The 20,640-nt window shown below is 34.1% G+C and overlaps 1 protein-coding gene across 1 annotated transcript in view; it reads left to right on the top strand.

Moving 5' to 3' along the window:
* Positions 1-3,471: 3,471 nt before the first annotated feature.
* LOC149800094 (protein timeless homolog) overlaps positions 3,472-20,640 on the top strand; it is an 89,481-nt gene continuing 72,312 nt past the window's right edge. The window contains exon 1 of the mRNA XM_089958350.1: positions 3,472-3,571. Coding sequence (XP_089814476.1) covers positions 3,472-3,571 — 100 coding nt within the window. The remainder of the gene's footprint in view (positions 3,572-20,640) is intronic.

Genomic DNA, 20,640 nt, shown 5'->3' on the forward strand with positions numbered 1-20,640 from the left:
TACTGTGAGTATGCCTTATAATAGGAACCATGTTATAATGAAGAGCCTTACTGTGAGAATGCCTTGTAATAGGAACCATGTTATAATGAAGTGCCATACAGTGAGAATGCCTTATAATAGGAACCATGTTATAATGAAGTGCCATACAGTGAGAATGCCTTATACAGGAACCATTTTATAATGAAGAGCCCTGCAGTGAGAATGTCTTATAATAGAAACCATGTTATAATGAAGAGCCATACAATGAGAATGCCTTTTACAGGAACCATGTTATAATAAAGATCCTTACAATGAGAATGCCATATAATAGAAACCATGTTACAGTGAAAAGTCCTACAGTGAGAATGCCATATAATAGGAACCATGCTATAATGAAGAGCCATACAATGATAATGCATTATACAGGAACCATGTTATAATGAAGAGCCTTACAGCGAGAATGCCATATAATAGAAACCATGTTACAATGAAACGTCCTACAGTGAGAATGCGATATAATAGAAACTATGTTATAATGAAAAGTCCTACAGTGAGAATGCGATATAATAGAAACCATGTTATAATGAAAAGTCCGACAGTGAGAATGCCATATAATAGAAACCATGTTATAATGAAGATCCTTACAGTGAGAATGCCATATAATAGAAACCATGTTACAATGGAAAGTCCTACAGTGAGAATGCCATATAATAGAAACCATGTTATAATGAAGAGTCCTACAGTGAGAATGCCATGTAATAGAAACCATGTTATAATGAAGAGTCCTACAGTGAGAATGCCATATTATAGAAACCATGTTATAATGAAGAGTCCTACAGTGAGAATGCCATATAATAGGAACCATGTTATAATAAAGAGACTTACAGTGAGAATGCCTTATATAGGAACCATGTTATAATGAAGAGCCCTACAGTGAGAATGCCTTATAATAGAAACGATATTATAATGAAAAGCCTTACTGTGAGTATTCCTTATAATAGGAACCATGTTATAATGAAGAGCAATAAGGCCTTACTGTGAGAATGCCATATAATAGGAACCATGTTATAACCCTAACCCTTCACCTTTATCTGCTACTAAGAGAAACCTCCATATGATAAATAGAACCAAATTAATGCACGACATCCAAGCTAACCTAACAACTTGCTTACCTCCTACCACAGAACAACTCAATAACTGTCTGCGTTCATTACTTGACAAACATGCCCCAGCTACCAAGTCCAGAGTATCAATTCAAAAGTGTTCTCCATGGTATAGCAGTGTTAGGGACCAGCTTCACACTGCTAAAAGAGACCGCCGTAAAGCTGAGAGGCTCTGGCTTTCCACCAGATTCACTATTCATAAGTTCCACGATCAGAGCACACCTCCCCGCTGCTCTGTACCCTACACTGGCTATCCATTCGATCCAGAATCAAACACAAAGTTTGTTCTCATTGCTACATTTCACTGTCGGACTCTAGTCCAACGTACTTATCTCACCTCACCCATGTGTACACACCAGCAAGATACTTATGCTCCTCTTCTGACAATCATATATTTGTTATTCCCACTATGAAAACAGTCATTTGGACAGCGTTCTTTTGCATACCAGGGCCCAGCAACGTGGAATGAATTGCCCACGGAACTTAGACACAAAGACACAGTGATCACATTCAAGAGGGCTGAGATCTCAAAACTCACTTCTTTCGACAGCAAGAACAAACTTAAAGACCTAACAATGTTTCCTACCTGAAATATTCTCAGCATGTTTTTTATTTTTTAATGTTTTTCTAATTTCATGTTGTTTGTTTATGTAATAATATTATTATGTTTCTTATCTTATAGGTGTTGTCTAATGTTGTAAAGCGCTTAGAGCTTCTAAAGATTAGTCCTCATTATTATTATTATTATTATTATTATTATAATGAAGAGCCTTACAGTGAGTATTCCTTTTAATAGGAACCATGTTATAATGAAAAGCCTTACAGTGAGTATTCCTTATAATAGGAACCATGTTATAATGAAAAGCCTTACTGTAAATATTCGTTATAATAGGAACCATGTTATAATGAAGAGCCTTACAGTGAGTATTCCTTATAATAGGAACCATGTTATAATGAAGAGCCTTATAGTGGTGCTTTGCTGCATTTAGTTTAAGCTTGGAAATTTATTCCTCCTTGTAAAATGATTTAGTGTGGTTGTAATGTGAAGTACATAATGCAGCTATGAATTGCCACAGCTTTTCAAATTTTCTGTTGTTGTCTTGGCAGCTCTTTATTATGGCGAATTAATGCACACAAGTATATTGATTTTCAAATAAATTAGCAATGTTCAACAAATGTTACTTTACAGTGTTTCCATTTACCCTCATTTGTGCATCAGAGACCACCAAATATTTAATTTGAACCCCATTTTTGACACCAAAGGGATTTTTGACTCTTGATCTTTTACCCTAGGGGATATACTGGTGTAAATTAATGTATAGCAAATATTTGTCAACTGCAAACTCCACAGCTGCAGATTTTTTGTTAGATTGTGCACTGGCAGATCCGGGTCGGTGCAGTTGTTTGAAGTAATCAGAACAAACAGCATAGACCCTAAATGGCTGAGACATTATACAATGGCAGACCAGGGTCGATGTCATTTGCAGTTGAACTTGACTTTATATAAGAGTACAGTATATACAGTAATTCTGCTGTAAATAGTTCTTTAGAACATCACAGTTTTTATCACAGCACAGTAACTGAGCTATATCTGCTACATTATACTGTACTATCTGTATTGGTTGAAAATTCCAGTTTGAACCCACTAGCCCAGCAAGAATGAGGTGGGTGAAAATGGTCTTGAAATTTGAGGTTTTTCAAAAATTCTTTTTTAATGTAAAACTTTGTCTGTTTGCATGAAATTTCACTTGTACTCTGTGTTATTTGTCTTGACCTGGTGAGCTTTAGAACATAAATTAATCTCTTTCACCTCTCTCCAGTGGCCTATTAGAGTGTCCACCTCAGATGCGGGAGGTCATGGGTTGGATTCCCAACCTAGTTATTCCAAACACTTACAAAAATGGTACTGACAGCTGCCTTGCTTAGCCCTCAGCATTAAGAGGTTAGTGTTAGGACTGGTCAGCCTGGAGTCTGGATAATGTGACTGGGTGGGACGTCATGCTACATGTCTGCGGCATAATGCCCCAGTGCTAGACATTACTATAAACTGTCACACTGCAGACATTGTGGCGATATGACTGAAAAATTGTTAAACCTGTGTTAAAAATCCTAATCACACACGCACACCTGGTTTTTACCTATCATTGTGTCGTTTTTGTCTATAATGGAAACAATGTACATCTATTATGAACCAGTCAGAATTTCAAGATTTTGTTAATTGTTGTTTAATTAATACTTTTATGGGAAAGTTTTCATCATTATTAACAGAACCATCATCAATTACACATATTTTTTTCGTAATTTCAGTGTTGTGCTGAATTAGGCTAATATGGAGTGGAATATTATGAACGTTGGTTGTGCCAATGGTGTGCAGCATGGATTTGGAGCACTGGTCAATGGCATGTATATAGTTGCTGATGATTGCGAGGGTAAGATTTAACTTTTGATTTTGATCTGATCCAGTTATATGATGTCCTGACATCAATTCTTGCATCCAGGTCCTCAAAGTTTGGAGTTTTCAGGTTATTTAACATGGCTCTTTATTATTTCATCATGGGAGATTGACAATGGTAATTCTCCTTTGGCAGTGATTTCTTTCAGTTGAAATTGAGACTGGCCTTTATCTATATTAATAAGACTTATAAATGTCACTCTGCCTTTCCCTTGTAAATAATACTGGGCCTTTATCCTTATAAGAAAGACTGGGTTGTTATCCTTATAAACAAGACCAGACATTTATCCTTGTCAATAAGACTGGGCCTTTATCCTTATCAATAAGACTGGGCCATTAACCTTATAGATAAGACTGGGCCTTTATCCTTATTATAAGACTGGGCCTTTATCCTTATCAACAAGACTCGGCCATTAACCTTATAAATAAGACTGGGCTTTTATCCTTATATGTAAGACTGGGTTGTTATCCTTATAAACAAGACCAGACATTTATCCTTATCAATAAGACTGGGCCATTAACCTTATAAATAAGACTGGGCCTTTATCCTTATTATAAGACTGGGCCTTTATCCTTATCAATAAGACTGGGCCATTAACCTTATAGATAAGACTGGGCCTTTATCCTTATTATAAGACTGGGCCTTTATCCTTATCAACAAGACTCGGCCATTAACCTTATAGATAAGACTGGGCTTTTATCCTTATAAGTAAGACTGGGTTGTTATCCTTATAAACAAGACCAGACATTTATCCTTATCAATAAGACTGGGCCATTAACCTTATAAATAAGACTGGGCCTTTATCCTTATTATAAGACTGGGCCTTTATCCTTATCAATAAGACTGGGCCATTAACCTTATAGATAAGACTGGGCCTTTATCCTTATCAACAAGACTCGGCCATTAACCTTATAGATAAGACTGGGCCTTTATCCTTATTATAAGACTGGGCCTTTATCCTTATTAGCAAGACTGGGCCATTAACCTTATAAATAAGACTGGGCTTTTATCCTTATAAGTAAGACTGGGTTGTTATCCTTATAAACAAGACCAGACATTTATCCTTATCAATAAGACTGGGCCATTAACCTTATAAATAAGACTGGGCCTTTATCCTTATTATAAGACTGGGCCTTTATCCTTATCAATAAGACTGGGCCATTAACCTTATAGATAAGACTGGGCCTTTATCCTTATTATAAGACTGGGCCTTTATCCTTATCAACAAGACTCGGCCATTAACCTTATAGATAAGACTGGGCCTTTATCCTTATTATAAGACTGGGCCTTTATCCTTATCAACAAGACTCGGCCATTAACCTTATAAATAAGACTGGGCCTTTATCCTTATAAGTAAGACTGGGTTGTTATCCTTATAAACAAGACCAGACATTTATTCTTATCAACAAGACTGGGACATTAACCTTATAAATAGGACTGGGCCTTTATCCTTATAAATAATACTGGACCTTTTTCCTTATAAATAAGACTGGGCTTTTGTCTTTATCAATAATTATATAAAATGCAAAGCATGATAATTTCAGTTGTCATAATAGTGTTCAAGTGTGATTCATTTTGAAGATCATTCTGGAAGCAATACACTATCAGCAAAGGAAGCAAAGCCCAGCAAAAATGAATTTCAAAATTCCAGACTTACAAAGTTTTAATTTGTCAAGCACAGCAGCAAGATGGAGTACTTATTTCTTTGCAGCTGCTGTGAACATCACATTGATGTTAGTTATTCTGAAGTGTAACATTGCCATCTTTGTAAGGAGGTGATTAGTTGGATTTGGCTGGCGTTATCTAGGGGATGACCTCCCTTGATTTTATGGCCCTGTTTGAGTGGATAGATAGAACATCAACAGAAAACTGAGCAAGAATATTGGGAAGAAATAATGCAATATGAGCCCCCTTAGACAAGAAGAGTAACAAAATTTAATCAACAAAGATTTATAACTGCAGCTCCAATTCAACCCAAGTTATGTCAACAGAATTTGATAGCAGTGTCTAATTTGGATTTGTTTCATCATAATAATGAGTGGTAAAAAGAGTACAATGTCCACAAATGATTGCATCATCTTCCTCTCTTGACCTGTGTTTCACATATATTCCTATTCTCTCCAGTCCTCCTATTCTGAATGCTTCATCTCTTTCTGGACTTCCTAATCTTTTATTCTGAACATGTCATCTCTTTCCGGACTTCCATCTTCGGACTGTCCTGTCTCTCAGAAAACTGTTTCCTTAAAGGACAAAATTACGCCATAATTTCTGTAGGTATCACTTCCTATATGTACAAAAATTTCCCTCACTTGCATTACTCAGAAGCATAACTAGGTATCTGAACACTGCATAAAGTCTGACCCAATTCGATAGATCTTCACTCTAGCTTCACAGCGACCAACCATAAATTAATATGTGAGCAGAGTATCTAACATTACCATATCTATTTCCCTACACTACCACATGCTTGATTACATTTGCATAAAATTCACAAAATTATAGCTCACAGCAATCCCAAACCTACAAAATTATTTAAACATTACAAAATCAGATATAAACTTGCAATTATCGTTAACTCACAATAATCTGTATTGTCCAAACAGACTAAGAAAATTATTTCATATAACCCATTGAAGTCCTACACATATGAAAATTTGGATCGCATACAATCTGTCAATTCTATCAATGAACTAGTAACTGTAAAATTAAAGAGATAAATTGCATAACAACTCTAACATCATCAGATTTCCATGAAATTGAATAAATGAATCATAATATGGATCCTAGTCATATGAAACACATTTGCATAAAACAAACAATCAAAAGTAGAAAATTACACGAAAAATTAAAATTTAGTACTTTAATGATATTCTCTTTCAGAAATTGTGCATTCTAGCACTAAAATCTGTCTTTTATTACAAGACACCTACCTGGTCCCGTTTTTATTAATGATGAAAGCACTATTCTTGTTTGGCTTCCTCAGTGCAAAACTTCTCTCTCAGGAATGTTTGGACTAAAGAATTTGGACCAAGGTCATCACATTAGATTCACATTACTTCCAAAATGTACGCCTTAATTTACTCTGACCACTCGTATGCAGCGGTTCTTAAAATAAATTCTCCAAGATAATCATTTCTTTTGTCAGATTTTGGACAACCTAGACTCTCTGGACAACGTTGCACCTTAACTTCCCTTTGAAAATGAATATTTGACATGGGTTCATATTAGGTGGCTATGGTTGGTATTTCAAATGTTTACATTCTCAGGACAGCGTTGCAATGTCCCGGTCAAATCTCAGTGAGTCATAGATGATTGTCTTTCAAGTTTAACACTGACATGGGGGGGAGGAAAGAAGACAGGTCGACTTTTCTGGCTTAAATGTGATAAAAGTTTAATGCTCAGTGCATTCAACTGTAAGGTTCATCACTTATTCAAAATTCTACACTTTACATGAGGTATATGACATCTGTCAAAACAGGAGTACCATGTGTATGTAGCATATTCGACATGCTGAATTGAATATTCAGATTAATTCTCTTTATATTCGTTATCTTAATCAGTTAAAATACTAGCTATTAATTGACGTGTGCTTTTCAAGATAATTTTAGCCATGAAATTTATTGATTTATAGACAATATTGACCATAATGCATGCACGCTTGATTTGTGTTAATGAAGTATACCTCATAAGATGTGTAGTTCTGACAATGCTAATGTTTTGAACATCAAGGACAACTCAGTTCTGACAGGATTGACTCGGAGAATCCAGCAGGGACCTTTTAATAGCTATACCAACTAGTCTCTTGTGAGTGCAACGATGCACACTAATCACACTTACATTAGCTTCAAACCCGCTGTAACTGAACTATTGAAAGCAGTAAAGACTGCATCAAACTAAACTAAAATGGATTTTAAAGATGGGAATTTGATTTATGTTTTCATTTCGTCATTTGTTCGTGTAGTTGTTATCATGTGAGTGTTTACGCACATGTATATGTGTGTATATCATTGATATTTGACAATGCTAACTCTGACAACTGTTTCTTTCATGTAAGTTTATTAAATGCTTTGGAAATAAACAACAGATAAGTTAATTTTTTAATTCAGATTTGAATTTCCAATCATTTTCTGTAGGCTTATGTGAAAAGAGAGCTTATTCCCATTTGGACATTTTTACTTTTTGTTTTGGTCATTTGCACTGACTCACTCATGGAACTTCAGGAAAAACTTTTTCAGTCTTAAAAACTGCTCCCAATACTGGGAATATGGCAGGTATGGAGTATCAGATCTAGATTGTCAATTTGGTGCACATACTATATATACACATACTATATTGTGAAATGGCAAATTTCTGGTGATCTAACAAGAATACATTAGTTGAGAACCATTAATTAGATTTATTGAGACAGGTGCGTATCATATCGCCATACTACCATGTACGGTAATGTCCTTTAGAGGGAGAATTTTGTTCCTAATTAAGCATTTGTTTATACAGCAGCCAGGCGGACTATTGGGGACAAGGAAAACTTCATTTTTCATGGTAAAGCTGTCACAATTGAGAAATCGCAGAAACTCTGTTACTCAAACTACCAGGTCAAGCTGACCCTGACTTTGGTGAATCTGGAAAAAGGCGGCAGAGATATTTGATTCTGATTGGTTATGTTAAATAAGGGGCGTGTTTCCCACACAAAATTTTCTAGGTTTTAAAATTGTCACATCGGAAATTCTAATCAGTCTAAGCTTTTCTTATAAGAGGAAACCCAAAAAGTAGGACTCCGGCGGATTTGCAAGAAATTCCTCGTAAAAGAACTGTTGTCCAAAGGGGACTATTGTCGAAAGGAACCGACGAACTAATTTGCCAATTAGAGGGAGGAACGTTGAAAGCAAAGGTAGTGTGACAATTCCATGTAATTTGTTGATGCCATATATAATGCTTTGTTGAGGTTATTTACTTGTAGTTGCATGAATCTTTTTTCTACATTTGTGTAATAATTTGCTTTATGAAGTATAACTGTGTTGAGTTTATGCATAGGAAGTCATACATTAATCTTCTTTAGATAAGTTTGATGAATTGTTTGAATTTGTCGTCTTGTTTACATAAGAATTATGTTCTAAGAAATTAATACATTACATTAGTTACTTTGATTACGAGAATCCGTGTGAATTCACCGAATTTAGAAGATTTCACGTATGATTAAGAATAAGTGTGTATTGACTGAAATGATTTAGTAATTGATTGATGTGATGTATCCTATTTATTCGCTGTGTAAATTGAGGCTGGCTCAGAACCCCAGGCCTTGCATATGTGTTAATGTGTAAGGTCAAGGTGTAACAAATTAGCCATTTGACTAACTAGGGTCATTATAGAACATGTGGAGTCGATTGATAGCCTTAGCATCTGTTGAGCACTGATAATAAAATCTGATAATGAGGGAGAACAATGAAGAATTAACTGTTTCATAAATAACGGGAAATTTAGGTTGTCTCTATTTATATTTATTTCAAAGGGAGAAAATAGTTCCTGAGACATATAATCCTGAGACGTATTTATGCTGGGACGTATGATGTGATGTTATTCTGAGACGTATACTGAGAAGTATAGAGAGAAGTGCAGTGAGACGTATAATCCTGTGACGCAATCCTGCGACATATTAATTTCTGAAATGTATTCTGAGAGTATCCTGAGACGGATGGTGGAAAGTATCATCCTGAGATCCAAGGGTCTGAACAGCTACAGTGGCAGCAGAACAACTGAGGACGAACAGGTTATGCAATTGTACAAGACGTTGACTTCGATTGTTCACTCGATGCAATGATGAACTAAATCTATCAGATCGGCTATTTTATTTAAATCTATTTGCGTTTTCTTTGTATTTTGGTGAAAGTTTAAATTTCTAAAAGCAGAGTATATTCCTGATGTAATGAATTTTCACAGTGTTTTTTATGTAATTGATTAAATTGTTTGTTTACATGTATGGGGGCTCGTGTTGGTTTGTTCTATATACCTGCTCAGATCTCAATCTATTTCACATATAAGTTTCACCACTTATATTTATATTTACTCGAACCGGGCAATAACATCGAGGGCGGTCAACCCCTAGATAACAAAAACCAAATTTGGTGGGGCACCCACCAGGGACAATTCTCCCCCCATTACATATATATATATATATATATATATATATATATATATATATATATATATATATATATACACACATACTATATATACACATACTATATATACACATACTTTATATATACACACTATATATACACAGACTATATATACACACTATCTATACACATACTATATATACACACTATATATACACATACTATATATACACACACTATATACATGTATACACATACTATATATACACACTATATGTACACACACTATATATACACCACACACAATACATATATATATATATATATATATATATATATATATATATACACACACACACATACTGTATATGCACACTATATATTCACTATATATACACACTATATATGCACATACTGTATATACACATACTATATATACACATACTATATATACATGCTTTTGGCATACACTATATACATATATATATATATATATATATATATATATATATATATATATATATATATATATATATATATATGCTATTCATACACATACTATTTATACACATACTATATATATATACATGCTTTTGGTACACTATATACATGCTTTTGGTGCACATACTATTTATACACATACTATATATACACATACTATATGTATACATGCTTTTGGTACACTATATATACATGCTTTTGGTACAGATACTGTATATACATGCTTTTGGTACACGTGTATTACACATACTGTACATACACATACTATATATACACATACCATATATATACATGCTTTCGGTACACGTGTATTACACATACTGTACATACACATACTGTACATACACATACTATATATACACATACTATATATACACATACTATACATACACATATTATATGCACATGCTTTTGGTACACACACTAAATATACATGCTTTTGGTAGGGTTTAACGCCATTTTTCAGCACACAATAGGCTATACATGGCAGCCAGTATTAATGGTGGAGGAAGAACCCGGGAAATCCCCAGAAAGAACCACTGATCCACGAGAAGCTACTGGCAAGCTTTCTCACATACCCACATTAGCCGAACCTGAGACTCGAACCCACGCAGACAGAGGTGAGATGGCAGTGATCCGTAACGGAGAGCACTTTAGACCACTCGGCTACTCGGGGCCCCCCCTCCATGGTTTTGGTACACATATTTTATATACACATACTATATATACATGGTTTTGGTACACATACTGTATATATACATACTATATATACACATACTATATATACATGGTTTGGTACACACACTATATATACATGGTTTGGTACACACACTATATATACATGGTTTGGTACACACACTATATATACATGAGTTTGGTACACACACTATATATACATGAGTTTGGTACACATACTATATATACATGGTTTTGGTGTTGTGTTGTGATTTGGATTTTTAACGTAGCTTTCATGGTTTTGGTACACATACTCTATATACACGTGCTATATATACATGGTTTGGTACACATACTGTATATACATGCTTTGGTACACATATATTAGTGTATTGAACCTAGATGTGTCTTTTGGTGCACATATTAGTGTATAGGACCTAGATGTGTATTTTTGGTACACATAGTGTATTGGACCTAGATGTGTCATTTGGTACACATATTAGTGTATAGGACCTAGAAGTTTCTTTTTGTTACACATTTCAGTGTACTGGACCTAGATGTGTCTTTTTGGTACATATATTAGTGTACATGTATTGGATTTAGAAGTTCCTTTTGGTACACATATTTGGGTACTGGATCGAGATATCCCTTTCGGTACACACTGAGGTATTAGATATCCCATTTGGTACACGTATTGGGGTATTAGATATCCCTTTTGGTACACATATTGGGGTATTAGATATCCTTTTTGGTACACATATTGGGGTATTAGATATCCGTTTTGGTACACATATTGGGGTATTAGATATCCCTTTTGGTACACATATTGGAGTATTAGACATCCCTTTTGGTACACATATTGGGGTATTAGATATCCCTTTTGGTACACATATTGGGGTATTAGACATCCCTTTTGGTACACATATTGGGGTATTAGATGTGCCTTTTGGTACACATATTGGGGTATTATATATCCATTTTGGTACACATATCGGGGTATTAGATGTGCCTTTTGGTACACATATTAGGGTACTGGATTGAGATATCACTTTCAGTACACATATTGAGATACATGTACATATTTGGGTACTGGATCTAGATATCTCTTTTGGTACACATACTATTGGATATCAATGTGCCTTTTGCTTTTTGCAGTGCTTCATTTTCTTTATTGTTAGTGTTTTCAGCTATGTGTCATTTTAGCCATCCATCTATAAATATAATTAAATTTCTCGGGCAAAACTCCTAAACCACCGAAACTCCTAAACTACAAAAACTCTTAAACCAACAAAACTCCTAAAACACCAAAATTCGTAAACCACAAAAACTCCTAAACCACAAAACCTCCTAGACCACCAAAGATGCATCAGTGAAAATTTATGTTTCTCGAACTAGTAGTGTTGATGCGCTATTTATTCTTCAAAATTATTTAGTTGCAATAGTTTTACAAATTTTATCAATTTGTCTTCAGTCATCATTACACATTCTTTGTCAGGGTAAATTTTACAAAGGATTTATAATATATCAGACTTCATACACACATTAGACCAAAAGTCTGGAGGTGCCTTTTACTAAGGCTAAAATAAATAAAAAATGTGTGGTTCTGGTTACATTGGAGAAAATGTTAGGGTTGGTGGACGTTAGGTACCAAAATATGGATTTTTGATACATAGTAAACATCTTCTTACTGGTTCAAGCACCAAACAGCAAGAAAGGTATATATTGGTTTTGTGTGTGTGTGTGTGTGTGTGTGTGTGTGTGTGTGTGTGTGTGTACTAACCATGATCATTAAATCCTAATGATTCCAATGTACTTCCTTTCTGTCATCATATAATTAGATTTCGTCAACAAGGCAGTCACTTTTAGGTAACTGATTTTTTTCTTCATCTGCCTCAATACTGCAGCTGAATACATAGCTTGATCTTCATCAGCCAAGAGTCGTGGATTCTTTATATATTAATATAGGGTAGAGTGTCAGGGTGGGTCATGCCAATAGTAAAATAGGGTAGAAGGTTGGAATGGGTCATGCCAATAGTAATATAGGGTAGTAGGGTAGAATGTCAGAGTGGGTCATGCCAATAGTAATATAGGGTAGAAGGTCAGAGTGGGTCATGTGTGTGTGTATGTGCGTGTGTGTGTGTGTGTGTGTGTGTGTGTGTGATTTTGATTTTTAATGCATCTTTATAAAAAATCAGTCATATTGCTACAATGTTTGCAGTGTGATGGTTTACAGTGATGCCTAGCACTGGGGCATCATGCCGCAGACATGTAGTACAATGTCCAACCCAGTCACATTATCCTGACACCAGGCCGACCAGTCCTAGGACTAACCTGTTAATGCTGAGCGCCAAGCGATGCAGCTGTTAGTACCATTTTTGTAAGTCTTTGGTATGACTCAGCGGGGGATCAAACCCACAGGCTCCCGCATCTGAGGTGGACGCTCAAACCATTAGGCCACCGAGTGGTCAGAGTGGGTAATGACATTAGTAATATAGGGTAGAATGTCAGAGTGAGTCATGCCAATAGGAATATAGGGTTGAGTGTCAGAGTGGGCCAGCAACATAGGATTGAGTTTCAAAATGGGTCATGCCAATTAAGTGATCTAGGGTAGAATGTCAGAGCAGGTCATACCAATAGTAATGTAGTGTAGAGTGTCAGAATGGGTCATGCCAATAGCTATATTGGGTAGAATGTCAGATTGGGGGATTCCAATCATAGTGTAAGGGGGAATGTCAGAGTGATCATGCTGGTCATACAAGGAGCATGTTATTATAATTATTTTAATACATATAAAAAAGTTTTTAGATGCTGTTTAATCCAGGCTATTCCTTTTTTTCTCTTGCATATGGCACCTGTTGTTACAGCTTTCGTTGTTCTTGTTTTCTACGCGTGTAGATCTTTTATAAGCAAAATTCTATCCATTTTAGTGAGATCCTTTGCTCGACATATGACCCTGATCTTGAATAACAGCCAGTCAAACATTGTTGAAGCAAAATGCAATGATTTCTCAAGATTGGCTTGTAAAGCCTGCCATATGCTTTCTTTGACAAAAGGGATGACATTTGGAATGCAGGAATGACTGTGCAGTTACATTGTTTTAACTTTTAATGGGCAATTTCAATCATGGAGTTGCATGTTTTGGTTGGAAATCACAATGGTGGGTGGGTAGGACTTATTATTATGGTGAAATTGAAAAAGCTTCACATAAAATTACCCAATAACTGGAAACCAAAAGTAGTCAGCAGAGTTTACCGATGTATAAAAATTCTTGACCAGTAACACATGGCTGCTTATATCCAATCAGATTGAAGAAACTTAAGTCCATTCATAATAATTGGAATTATACATATGTATGATGTCAAAGAATATTCGCGTATTTATAGAAACAAGAAAACACCATTAGTCACATGCCCAGCACTATTATTATGCATGCTGACAGAACACTTAAACATATATGTATTAAAAAAAGAGACAGATGTACATACATGCATGTTGACAGAACACTTAACATATACATGTATTAAAAAAGAGAAAGATTTACATACATGCATGCTGACAGAACACTTACACATACATGTATAAAAGAGACATGTACGTACATACGTGTAATGCTGACGGACACTTAAACATACATGTATAAAAAAGAGACAGATGTACATACATATATGCTGAGAGAACACTTACCCATACATGTATAAAAAGAGACAGATGTACGTACATGCATGCTGACAGAACACTTAAACATGCATTTATTAAAAAAGAGACACATTTACATACATGCATGCTGACAGAACACTTAAACATACATGTATACAAAAAGAGACATGTACATACATGCATGTTGACAGAACACTTAAACATGCATGTATTAAAAAAGAGACAGATGTACATACATGCATGCTGACAGAGCACTTACATATACATGTATAAAAAGAGACATATGTACATACATGCATGCTGACAGAACACTTACATATACATGTATTAAAAAGAGACAATTTCCATACATGCATGCTGACAGAACACTTAAACATACATGTATTTAAAGAGACATTTACATACATGCATGCTGACAGAACACTTACACATGTATAAAAAGAGACATACATACATACATGCATGTTGACAGAACACTTACATATACATGTATTAAAAAAAGAGACCGATGTACATACATGCATGCTGACAGAACACTTAAACATACATGTATTTAAAGAGACATTTACATACATGCATGCTGACAGAACACTTACACATACATGTGTAAAAAGAGACATATGTACATACATGCATGTTGACAGAACACTTACATATACGTGTATTAAAAAAAGAGACAGATGTACATACATGCATGCTGACAGAATACTTAAACATACATGTATTTAAAGAGACATTTACATACATGCATGCTGACAGAACACTTATACATGTATAAGAAGAGACATATGTACATACATACATGCTGACAGAACACTTACATATACATATATTAAAAAAGAGATGTACATACATGCATGTTGACATAATACTTAAACATACATGTATTTAAAAAGAGACAGATGTACATACATGAATTGATTACAGAACATTTAAACATACTTGTATTTCAAAAGAGGCAGATGTACATATATGTATGCTGACAGAACACTTAAACATACATGTATAAAAAGAGACAGATGTACATGCATGCATGCTGACAGAACACTTAAACATACATGTATAAAAAAGAGACAGATGTACATATGTGCATGCTGACAGAACACAAGAGTACACATATATGTATTAAAAAAGAGTCAAATGTACATCCATGCATGCTGACAGAACACTTAAACATGCATGTATTAAAAAAGAGACAGATGTACATACATGCATGCTGACAGAACACTTACACATACATGTATTAAAAAGAGACAGATGTACATACATGCATGTGGACAGGACACTTACCCATACATGTATAAAAAAGAGACAGATGTACATACATGCATGCTGACAGAACACTTAAACATACATGTATACAAAAAGAGACATGTACATGCATGCATGTTGACAGAACACTTAAACATACATATATTAAAAAGAGACAGATGTACATACATGCATGCTGCCAGAGCACATACATATACATGTGAAAAAAAGAGACATATGTACATGCATGCTGACAGAACACTTACATATACATGTATTAAAAAGTAACAGATTTCCATACATGCATACTGACAGAACACTTACACATACATGTATAAAAAAGAGACAGATGTACATACATGCATGCTGACAGAGTACTTACATATACATGTATGAAAAGAGACATATCTACATACATGCATGCTGACAGAACACTTACATATACATGTATTAAAAAAGAGACAGATATACATACATGCATGCTCACAGAACACTTAAACATGCATTCTATTAAAAAGAGACAGATGTCCATACATGCATGCTGACATAATACTTAAACATGCATGTATTTAAAAAGAGACAGGCATACATACATGAATTGCTTACAGAACATTTAAACATACTTGTATTTCAAAAGAGGCAGATGTACATATATATATGCTGACAGAACACTTAAACATACATGTATTAAAAAGAGACAGATGTCCATACATGCATGCTGGCATAATACTTAAACATGCATGTATTTAAAAAGAGACAGGCGTACATACATGAATTGCTTACAGAACATTTATCATACTTGTATTTAAAAAGAGACATATACATACATGCATGCTGACAGAATACTTAAACATACATGTATTAAAAAAGAGAAAGATTTACATACTGACAGAACACTTAAACATACATGTATTATAAAAAAGACATGTGCATACATGTATGCTGACAGAACACTTACATATACATGTATTAAAAAAAGACTTTACATCAATGCATGCTGACAGAACACTTAAACATATTTGTATTATTAAAGAGACATATGTACATGCATGCTGACAGAACACTTATACATGTATTAAAAAAGAGAAAAATGTACACACATACATGCTGACAGAACACTTATACATATATTAAAAAGAGAGATGTACATATATGCATGCTAAAAGAACACTTACACATATATTAAAAAGAGATGTATATACATGCATGCAGGCCAAACACACACATATATGTATAATAAAGAGACAGATATACATACTGACAGAATACTTATACATAAATGTATTTCAAAAGAGACATATGTACATGCATGCATGCTGACAGAACACTTACATATGCATGTATAAAAAAGAGACAGCTGTACATACATGCATGCTGACAGAACACTTAAACATGCATTGTATTAAAAGGAGACAGATGTCCATACATGCATGCTGACATAATACTTAAACATACATTTATTTAAAAAGAGACAGGCATACATACATGAATTGCTTACAGAACATTTAAACATACTTGTGTTTCAAAAGAGGCAGATGTACATATATATATGATGACAGAACACTTAAACATACATGTATTTAAAAACAGACAGATGTACCTACATGAATTGCTTACAGAACATTTATCATACTTGTATTTAAAAAGAGACATATACATACATGCATGCTGACAGAATACTTAAACATACATGTATTAAAAAAGAGAAAGATTTACATACTGACAGAACACTTAAACATACATGTATTATAAAAGAGACATGTGCATACATGTATGCTGACAGAACACTTACATATAGATGTATTAAAAAAAGACTTTACATCAATGCATGCTGACAGAACACTTAAACATATTTGTATTATTAAAGAGACATATGTACATGCATGCTGACAGAACACTTATACATGTATTAAAAAAGAGAAAAATGTACACACATACATGCTGACAGAACACTTATACATATATTAAAAAGAGAGATCTACATATATGCATGCTGACGGAACACTTACACATACATGAATTAAAAAAGAGAAAAATGTATACACATGCATGCTGACAGAACACTTCTACATGTATTAAAAGGAGAGATGTATATACATGCATGCAGACCAAACACACACATATATGTATAAAAAAGAGACAGATATACATACTGACAGAACACTTATACATAAATATATTTCAAAAGAGACATATGTACATGCATGCATGCTGACAGAACACTTACATATACATGTATTAAAAAAGAGACAGATATACATACATGCATGCTCACAGAACACTTAAACATGCATTCTATTAAAAAGAGACAGATGTCCATACATGCATGCTGACATAATACTTAAACATACATTTATTTAAAAAGAGACAGGCATACATACATGAATTGCTTACAGAACATTTAAACATACTTGTGTTTCAAAAGAGGCAGATGTACATATATATATGATGACAGAACACTTAAACATACATGTATTTAAAAACAGACAGATGTACCTACATGAATTGCTTACAGAACATTTATCATACTTGTATTTAAAAAGAGACATATACATACATGCATGCTGACAGAATACTTAAACATACATGTATTAAAAAAGAGAAAGATTTACATACTGACAGAACACTTAAACATACATGTATTATAAAAGAGACATGTGCATACATGTATGCTGACAGAACACTTACATATAGATGTATTAAAAAAAGACTTTACATCAATGCATGCTGACAGAACACTTAAACATATTTGTATTATTAAAGAGACATATGTACATGCATGCTGACAGAACACTTATACATGTATTAGAAAGGAAAAATGTACACACATACATGCTGACAGAACACTTATACATATATTAAAAAGAGAGATCTACATATATGCATGCTGACGGAACACTTACACATACATGAATTAAAAAAGAGAAAAATGTATACACATGCATGCTGACAGAACACTTCTACATGTATTAAAAGGAGAGATGTATATACATGCATGCAGACCAAACACACACATATATGTATAAAAAAGAGACAGATATACATACTGACAGAACACTTATACATAAATATATTTCAAAAGAGACATATGTACATGCATGCATGCTGACAGAACATTTACATATACATGTATAAAAAAGATAGAGATGTACATATACTCAAATATACATGTATGAAAATAGAGACAGATTTACATACTGATAGAACACTTAAATGATAATTTTTTTAGAAACAGATGTACATACATTCATGCTGACAGAACACTTAAACATACATGCATTAAAAAAGACAGTTGTACATACATGCATGCAGAGAGAATACTTACACATACATGCATTAAAAAGACAGTTGTACATGCATGCATGCTGAGAGAACACTTACACATATGCATTAAAAAGACAGTTGCACATACATGCATGCTGACAGAATACTTAAGCATATACATATCTGAAAAGAGAGATGTACATACATGAATTGCTTATAAAACATTTATACATACATGTATTAAAAAAGAGACTGATTTACATACTGACAGAACACTTAAACATGTATTAAAAACAGACTTGTACATGTATGCTTGCTGACAGAACACTTAAACTTACATGCATTTAAAAGAGACTGATGTACATACATGCATGCTGACGGAATACTTATATATACATGTATTAAAAAAGTGACAGAATTACACACATGCATGCTGACAGAAACTTATACATATATGTATACAAAAAGAGACAGATGTACATACATGCATGCTGACAGAACACTTATACATACATGTATTAAAAAAATAGATAGATGTACGTACATGCATCCTGGCAGAACACTTACATATACATGTATAAAAAAGAGACAGATGTACACACATGCATACTGTCAAAACACTTTTACATATACATGTATAAAAAAGAGACAGATGTACATACATGCATGCTGACAGAACACTTACACGTACATGTATTAACAAAGAGACAGATGTACATACATGCATGCTGACAGAACACTTAAACATGCATGTATTAACAAAGAGACAGATTTACACACATGCATGCTGACAGAACACTTAAACATGCATGTATTAACAAAGAGACAGATTTACACACATGCATGCTGACAGAAACTTATACATATATGTATTAAAAAAGAGCTGTACATTTATGCATGCTGACAGAACACTTATACATGTATAAAAAGAGACATATGTACATACATGCATGCTGACAGAACACTTTTACATATACATGTATAAAAAGAGACATATGTACATACATGCATGCTGACAGAACACTTTTACATATACATGTATAAAAAAGAGACGGTTGTACATACATGCATGCTGACAGAACACTTACATATACATGTATTATAAAGAGACAGGTGTACATGCATGCATGCTGACAGAACACTTACACATACATGTATAAAAAAGAGACATAATTTTCATACATGCTTGCTGACAGAACACTTACACGCTTACTGACAGAACACTTATACATGTATTAAAAGAGACAGCTGTACATACATGCATGCTGACAGAACACTTACATTTACATGTATTAAAAAGAGACAGCTGTACATACATGCATGCTGACAGAACACTTATACATGTATTAAAAAGAGACAGCTGTACATACATGCATGCTGACAGAACACTTACACGCTTGCTGACAGAACACTTATACAAGTATTAAAAAGAGACAGATGTACATACATGCATGCTGACAGAACACTTATATATGCATAAAAAAGAGGCAGATTTTCATACATGCTTGCTGACAGAACACTTACACGCTTGCTGACAGAACACTTAAACATGTATTAAAAAGAGACAGCTGTACATACATG

The sequence above is a fragment of the Sinohyriopsis cumingii genome, chromosome 5 (assembly GCF_028554795.1).
Source record: "Sinohyriopsis cumingii isolate HCF-2022 chromosome 5, ASM2855479v2, whole genome shotgun sequence".
Taxonomy (NCBI): domain Eukaryota; kingdom Metazoa; phylum Mollusca; class Bivalvia; order Unionida; family Unionidae; genus Sinohyriopsis; species Sinohyriopsis cumingii.